This window comes from Hyalella azteca, unplaced genomic scaffold, assembly GCF_000764305.2.
Source record: "Hyalella azteca isolate HAZT.00-mixed unplaced genomic scaffold, Hazt_2.0.2 contig16434, whole genome shotgun sequence".
NCBI classification, from domain to species: Eukaryota; Metazoa; Arthropoda; class Malacostraca; order Amphipoda; family Hyalellidae; genus Hyalella; species Hyalella azteca.
In genome coordinates, this window is record NW_025946257.1 from 45565 (window position 1) to 54665 (window position 9101).

Here is a 9101-nt window from a genome sequence, read left to right on the forward strand (position 1 = left end):
CCAACACGCGTGGCCGTAAACACCAACACCACCAACACGCGTCGCCGTAAGCAGCCCCGGTGTTGGGTTCACGTAGCGGTAAAATTTGTGGGCGACACACGTACAGGGACAGACAATACGGCCGCTATCAACACGGCCGCTATCAACACGGCCGCTATCAACACGGCCGCTATCAACACGGTCGCTATCAACACGGCCGCTATCAACACGGCCGCTATCAACACGGCCGCTATCGACATTGCCGCTATCAACACGGTCGCCATCAAAACGGCCGCTATCAACACGGTCGCCATCAACACGGCCGCTATCAACACGTGCTAAGCTCTAGACGAAAAATACTATAGTTGGCTTACAATTGGTATGAAAAAAAGTATTCGATCGCAGCTCCGAGCATTCTAGTAACAATATTTAATGCATAATATATAACTAAATGCACAATAGAACTATAGAATAACAGGACTAAACACCGCTAAATAATACTAAGACGTCTTCACGTAAGTTTTGTCAATGATGTATTGTGGAGAGAATAAAGAAGGAAAATCTTGAGCAGCGCGCGTGCGTGAGGCGGAGGCTTGCTCATGGCCCCATCCTTCTGTCCTTTCCTTTACTCCTTGACCCTTTCCTCCCCCCTTCCTCAACAGCCCCTCCCATCCTCCTCTTCAACAGCCTCTCCCTTCCCCTCTTCCTCACCAGCTCCTCCCCTCCTCCTCTCCTCGCAGGACATTCCAGTAGGACGATGGCCCCTAGAACTCCCCAGCACTCCTTCCTCCCTTTCGTTCTCTCCTTCCACCAGCTTGAGGAAAGGAAGGAAAGGGGAAGACCAACGGACAACTTTTGTTGTAGTTTGCAATTTCAAAAACAACAGGTTTCGATAATTCATCGTTGAAATGGCGCTATATAATTAATGTTGAGTTGAATTGCTCTTATAAATGTGTGGGATGACAGGATCTTAGAGTTTCATAGCGTGTCCGGTGCATTGAAATTAAGGACTTCGTTTATTATTTACATTTTATCACTCCTTTCTATACTCAAGCGAGGACTGTGAAATGTAAAGATAGCTTCAAGCCAATGCGGGACAACTTTACATTTGTGAAATATGGATTAAAAATTAAAAATATTTAATTCTATTTAGCAAAATTTTATCCACATTACCCTGCATGTTGCACTCCACATTACCCTGCATGTTGCACTGCACATTACCCTGCATGTTGCACTGCACATCCCATGGCTACATAGGTACACATTAACATGCAAGACGTGACTGCAGTTTAACATTAATTAAACGGGAGCCGACGCTTGCTCTCTTCTTGACAATGGTTAAGAATGCATGGGAAACAATTATAGAATAATTAGTGTTTAAACAATTGCGAGGTGTGAGGATGAATAATTGAAGTGATGATAATCACGCGGTCAGGCAGCCTAATTGCCGAGATTCAGGCAGATTGTGCAGCTACCGAAGGTGAATATTACAATTATGAGGAATATGAGTATCAGGTATAATAGTCGTTTAATATTGCAATGGCTCATCTGCTGAATTTTATTATGGAAACCTAAAGGTAAAGAATTTTTTTCTGAAACTCGGAATTGTTGCTCGCATCTCTCCGAGATTCAGCAATACGAGAGCAGTTTCTTTGGATCGCAAGCTATGCGGTGACTTCATACTGAACGATATTAGTCAGTTTTAAGACGGTCATAAGTAAAAAAACGAACAAAAAACTCTCCTTGGTCCAATGAACTTTTGTTCATCTGCTTTCGTTGTAATGTTTCGTGCTTCAAACTTCCAATTTTGATGGAATAGCCACGTCGCAAATCACCTCAGAGAGTCGAGAACTCGTCAGTTCATTGACAACACATCCGCTGTCTACCTGCATCCGGCGAAGAAATAACCGCATGGTTTCTTCCGTAGAAAAATTTTACAAGTTCTTCATAGTTCTTTTTATTGAAGGAAGTTGACCGCAAGAACCGCTTGCTGTTCGCCATATGCCAGATGGAGCGTGGAAGCCGGTCTTCCACACTGACTGAGTCGGAGCTGCCGGCCTATGCAATAATGTACTGAATGCACCTTATTGCACCTCGGTGCAGTAATGTACTGAATGCACCTTATTGCATCTCGGTGCAGTAATGTACTGAATGCACCTTATTGCATCTCGGTGCAGTAATGTACTGAATGCACCTTATTGCACCTCGGTGCAGTAATGTACTGAATGCACCTTATTGCATCTCGGTGCAGTAATGTACTGAATGCACCTTATTGCATCTCGGTGCAGTAATGTACTGAATGCACCTTATTGCACCTCGGTGCAGTAATGTACTGAATGCACCTTATTGCACCTCGGTGCTCAAAAGCAGCAAGTGCAACTTAATTAGCGCAACTCTCGTGATTCTGGAACTGCTCATGTAATCTCCACAGCAACGTTTCATTGTGCAAATAATGAATTCTACAGAAGAAAGTCGCCATGTTTTGAAAAAGAAAATGCGGATAATTTCCGGTCGTATTATGTAAGTCTAAATTAACGTTGAATATTTCTCCTATCCTAAAATTTTCAAGTTCGTGAAAATCTACCGGCAGACTTTTCTACGGCTGCCTTGTATTACCCAGTTCTTCACTATCATCAGAATCGTGGGTTTGATTTGTTATTCAAACCATAAAATTAACTTTAAAAATATGTCGGCGTTGATTAATAGGCCTGATGTGGCTTGTCGCCGATTTTTGTACTTATCTTGACTTGTTCACAGGAAATCTAAAAACAGGTCTTTTGACCGGATCTTTTCCAAACTGACGATAGTTTGAAATAGCTGCTTATAGACTTTCACTATGTTCGATATGGTGCTGAACATTTCAAGTCTAAACATATATTTTTCCATAGCTTTATCTAGTCTGTTCTTGAACGCGTTCATACTCGGAGCGCCAACGATGAAATCGGGGAGGCTATTCCACATGTCGGCGATTTGAAGCGAGAAGAAATGTTGTCGCATGGATGAGTTGTAATGCATATTTTTTAAAGTTTATAATCGCAAGGCCCTGGGGTTGATTCTAATTTAAAATTCCAGTAATCATTCAGGGACCTTGTATAAACCATGGCCATACTTGTATACTTCAATGAGGTCCCCAAGCAGACGTCGATAACAGAGACTGGAAAGCTTCATAATATTTAATCTTTCCTCATAAGATTTGTCAAGCCAGGAATTAAATCTAGCTTCTTATTTCTGGGCAAAACGCAGTTGAAACGGCCGTCATGAGCAAAGGTGGCGGCCCGGAAATATCGAGACCGTAAGAAGATAATCGTGGGAATGAACACGAGTTCGAGTTACGGGATCAGGATAATTAAAAAAATTCTGAGCCGCAACCGGTTCTTGGCCGAATAAAGACAGACGGAGCCGTGAAACTATATCCGGCCATCTATCTCGAAAACTGCGCTGCTCCATGGCGAATATAGAGAAAAATTCTATAGCTAGGCTACCCGAAAATGCTTGGAATTCTCAACTGCGAGGCCGTGATAATGCAATTGGTAAACAACATTATCATATTATATTTATGCCGGCGCTGAGTAATAGGCGTGATGTGGCCTGTAGCCGATTCTTGTACTTTTATACAGGAGATATAAAAACAGGTCCTTCGACCGGAGCTTTTCAAGACTGACGATAGTTTGAAATGACTACCAGACTTCCACCGGGTTCAATATGGTGTTAGGCATTTCAAGTCTAAACATATATTTTTCCATAGCTTTATCTAGTCTGTTCTTGAACGCGTTCATACTTGGGGCGCCAACGATGTCATTGGGGAGGCTGTTCCACATGTCGGTGATTCGAAGCGAGAAGAAATTTTGTCGCGTGGAGAAGTTGCAGCGCAGTTTTTTAACGTCAACTCAACGCGTCTCATCACAGCCGCCGTTTAATTTATTGTATCGTAAACGTATCGTATCGTAAATATATCGTATATCGTAAACGGCACAAATTATTGGACTTTAGCTCGATACGTGAATATATTTTGCTTATATGAATGTCAACTCAGGCAACATATGGAAGATAGCATTGCATCTCTTACGTATATCGAGTCTTTAACTCTACCGATGTTAGGAAGTAATATGGGGCTTCAAGAATATTAAAGACTGTCTTCTTCGCTATAAAATACACAATTTATCAAAAAATTGAAGGGATGAATCTAAAAAAAAATATTTCCGTCAAAGTTTATGAACTTCTCGAGCCGGCGCTCGCTTCTTATGCAGCATTGAGGTCTCCTTACTCGGTGACCTCATTCACATACACCGCACGGCTCGCGTCCTGCCTAAACTTGATAAACTTATTACAAACTTTACTGAAACTGGAGCCTTACCATGACTAGATGTTATAAAGGTATAATCCAGACACCAGGATTAATCATAGAGACTCCCGTCACTAAGCACACACCCTTACGGCACCACGTCTGACAGTGAACTGCCGACCGTGGCTTCTTGGGACTCGAGGACCCAAACAACAACACTGACCAGCCAACAACAACACTGACCAGCCAACAACAACACTGACCAGCCAACAACATTCGCTTTCCTTCCTGCCCGTAGGAAAAGAAAGCTTCATTCAGTTCACCAACTCTTATTCTCACCAACACTTCACTGGCTTTCTCACGTCACCAGCAGCGCTAAGTACACGACAGGATGCACTGCATGCTGCTGTCATCACAGCGTCGCTTTCTTCTCGTGGTAAAGACTACAAATCCATTACATAATTATGATCAGTGATACAATCGTGATCCAGATGCTCAATGCATTATATAAATATTACAAATTATATAACTATATGTAATAAATTAGTAATGGGCCAATTAAAGAGCCAAAAAAGCCTCTTTTAATTGCTAATGAAACAATTTTCGAACATGCGGACAAAAATTTAATTTTTGCATTCGGTTGCAAGCAGGTTAATGGCATTATTTTCTAGTTTTCAGTGCTATTTGGAAGCTGATGTATCATTTTAATTCTTTCGTAATGACACGTACTTTAATTATTTTTTAAACAAGGTTATTCGGTATTTCAATCTGAGCCATAAACTTGAAGCTTAAATTAACTGTAAATTATAAAATTAATAGCGAGAACCGAGACAGACCAGAACAAAGTACAAATTTGACCACAAAGGAACGACTGCCACCATTGCGCATCACCAAGACCACGATGACGCCATGACTAAGACCATCTCAAAGACCACTCAAAAAACTAGTTGGTTTAATGACTCACTTGCACTGCGTGAGCTGTCGAGCAGCAGCCGAGCAGCAGCAGCAGCGCTGCGTATAATCTGCTTCTGTCCTCCACCATCTGAAACGAAATAAATAAAATTTCTCAAATATACATCATTAAATATCACTAATATTAATAAATTGTACAAAAAAATGAAATATTATACAGTAATAAGTCTTCATTAGAGCGTTTAGTGCAATATAGCTTGTCTGTATTTCCAAAGGCACAGCAATCGAATCAAATTCACGAAATATTTAATTAAAGCAAATTCAAAAACCTAAAACAATACTGTGCATTAAAACCAATTTTATGTAAATGAACTAAATTGAAGCTTGTTCAAAGTTTGCCAAATCTGTGAATTTAATTTTACTTTTCATTCCAGCTTAGAAGTCCACTTAGTTTAGGTTATATTCGGATTATCGAAGACTAACCGATGATCCACCGGCGCTGATGCGGCGCTAATTATCAGTAATTAAGTAGATAGAAACTCGACGTAATTAATTACTTAGAAAACGAAACTTTTTGTGAATAAACAGAAACCTTACAACGATTGCGCTGGGCGCTCATCTGAAACAATCAAAGCGGCGGTTTTTCTCCATCAGAGAAACTGAGGCATTTAGTTACTTTGCGGCAGCGCTCGTTAGCGCGCCAGATTATGTTCTTTTTCTGTGCGTGGTTTCAGATAGGAACTTCTATGCGCTGAGGATCTCACTAAACTCGTCCAACAGGTATAGTTATAGGCGGATTAAGGGTGGCCACTATGCAGGAGGTCGCTCTCTGCGTTAACGATGGTCAAAAATCCATCTCCAAGAGTCGAGAATCCATTCCCATAGGTCGAGAATCCATTCCCGAGGGTGGAGAATCCATTCTTAATGGTCAAGAATCCATTTCTGATGGCCAAGAACCGTTTCCGACGCACAATTAATCAGTCCCTAATAGGCAAGAATCCACTTTCGATGGTCAAGAATCTATTGTCTATAGTTAGAAGTCCGTCCCCGACAGCCAAACGTTCTCTCACGCTCGCAATCTTCAGCCAAGTGTCGGCGGAGGGAATGATTTAGACTACACGGTTAATTGATTGGTCTAGAAGACCGTCATATAAAATGTGATCGTCGTACGTGAGAACAAACTCTATCAGCTTTAATCACCATCGCCTACCTTGTTAACTTTTACTAATTATCTTTCTCCATTTCCCACCCACGTACGATATATAGTATAACCTGAGTGACATTTTTTCGATTTATTATAACTTTCTAAAGTTTTTTCCCGTGATGTTTAGTCGGTATTTCCGATTTTTAGTTGGTATTTCCGATTTTTAGTTGGTATTTCCGGTTTTTAGTTGGTATTTCCGATTTTTAGTTGGTATTTCCCTGACAAGCGAACAACGGTGCCACCCACTCCTCCAGTCCAGTTACCAACCCAGCGCAAATATCAACTATCCATAAATTGATTTATTTACGCAAGTCTCAGGGCACTTGATGCATGCATAGAGAAAAATTGTGTGCATCAATCGACCAAGGTACGGTAGGTGCAATTTCCATCCATAAGCCTTGCATGTGTTGCAGTTACAATAAATGTAACGTCAATAAATGGGCCGTAAAGGTCGCAGTTACAATAAATATAACGAGAATAAATTTCATCAGTATCAAACATGCATCGAACTAATCAGCTTCTTTATTCGTCAGCAAATTGGCTGCACTGTAAATGCCACTAAATTTCACTAATTCATAAGGAAATATGGAATTATTCTTCACATTCAACCGAGATTAGCAATTTATTTGTCTATATATTCACGCACTAGAATTCTTTTCCTTCATTTAAAGCATAACTAGGTGCCTAATTTTTAATAAGATTCTTTGCTAATCACTAACTAAACATCTAAATAAACTATTTTCATTACGAACTATTAAAGACTATTTGCCCTGACATGTAACACAGAATTCTTCTGCTTATGATAATTAATGTTTTGAATTCGTATCTAAATATTAAATTTTATATAAATTGGCAGTGCAGATATTCACTTCAAAGAATTAATTTCATGTCAACAAATGTGCACACTAGTCTCCTGAATGCCATCGCTTCGATGGTACCCGTCCATAAGGTGTGGTCTACCATTTCTAGCGGTGCACTTCGCACGCGTGTGTCACGAGGTTCATGGGAACGTAGTTGGTGCTAACGAGTTTCATGGTGCACAGTATCATGTCTTCGAGTTGAAAACGTAAAACGACATTCAACGTGAAAACGTGAAACGACATTCAACGTGAAAACGTGAAACGACATTCAACGTGAAAACGTGAAACGACATTCACGAGCTTCATGGTGCACAATATCACGTCTTCGTGGCAGCGATGCTTGCGACACTGCATGCGGTAATCGCAACGATCCGAACTGCCGCGCATTCAACCATTTCTATACAAGCTCGACGATTTCTATATAACCTGACGCCCAAATTTGGAGTACATAAGAAAATTTAGGCGAGTGTTTTACCTGGGGAAAAGCGAGTCGAATAATTACATTTGATTAATTATTTAGTGAGCTCGTTCACTCGTACAGCGAAGTGGACATGTCTGTAATCGTGGGAGGAAAGCAGCGAAAGTGTAAGGGTTGCTCGAAGCTTTCATAAAGAAGTCCACTTATATTACTCGAGTGAAATGTGATGTTTCGATTGTATTTTATGGGTTTGAAGTATTCTTTGGGCAATTTTCAATAAAAAACATGATATCCCACTATTTGATTGAAAAAAAGTCGCAAAATAGATCGCCTATTAAATTACTCGTAATTCTGTTTAACGAAGTAGATAGCTGGACCGTTCCAAGCATAAAGTAAACCGATATGTAAGGAATAATTCTGCAATACATGAGCGTGTTTGGTTGGCACAGAGATAAAGTCGTAATTAATTAATTATAATTGGGGGGGGCAGATGTTGAGTGGGTCACCAAACGAGCAGCGGTGACGAGAATCTGTAGCAAAAATGCTATAGCAGCGCCTGTGCAACGCAATACATACTACAATAAATCCAGCAATATTAAAATCTACCAAAATGATTTATCAATAATATTTTAAATGATTTATCAATAATATTTTAAATACATCTCATCGAAACTTTTTAAGAAAAGGGAAACCAGATTTCAATTGACAAATTATAGAAAAATTAATGAAACAAAATTCTTATAGGCTTCACCACAATTTGTTGGTCACCTTGCCTGTCAATAAGAACGTCAACCGACGTTGGTACTAAAGAAACATAGAAGAAAAACTTTCACTGTGTCTGCTGGAGCCTCCGCCGTATATAGTCTGCTTGCCATACCAAGTACGGCAATTAAAATAATGTCTTACTTCACAAAATTATGCAATATAACACACAATAAATATACTGTTCAAACAAACAAAATGCTATTAAAGTGAAGTCGTTTCATACTGACCGCTTATGTTTAATGGTCTCAAATAGGCAGGAATTTCGTGCATTTTCATGCCGCAATTTATATTACGATGTCGTAATTACGTTAGCCAAATATCATGGAGGTTTTGTAATGAAGTTGTGAGTTGCAGCAGTAGAGTTAAAGTTTACAATAAACGTCTAACTTAGGAGTGCCGAAGTTTTAAATGAACGTCGAACTTAATAGTGCTCAAGTTTACAATAAACGTCGAACTTAGGAGTGCCGAAGTTTTCAATGAACGTCGAACTTAGGATTGCTCAATACACCGTGGGAGGACGCGGTGGTCACTAAACAAGCTGCTGCCTTGAATAGTGATGGCAATACAGCATGTAAGTTGCTTGTATAGCGCATTAGTGGCGCATACAGTTGCTTGTACAGCGCATACAGCTGCCTGAGTGGTGCATACAGTTGCTTGTATAACGCATGCAGCTGCCTGCGT

The 9101-nt window shown here is 40.2% G+C and overlaps 1 protein-coding gene across 1 annotated transcript in view; it reads right to left on the reverse strand.

The window, feature by feature from the left end:
* LOC108682604 (sushi, von Willebrand factor type A, EGF and pentraxin domain-containing protein 1) overlaps positions 1-4414 on the reverse strand; it is a gene marked incomplete at its 3' end in the record, with an annotated part of 48367 nt that extends 43953 nt beyond the window's left edge. Inside the window, 1 exon segment of the mRNA XM_018171800.2 lies at positions 4334-4414. Within this exon segment, the coding sequence (XP_018027289.2) occupies positions 4334-4336 (3 nt within the window).
* Between the last annotated feature and the right edge of the window lie 4687 nt (positions 4415-9101).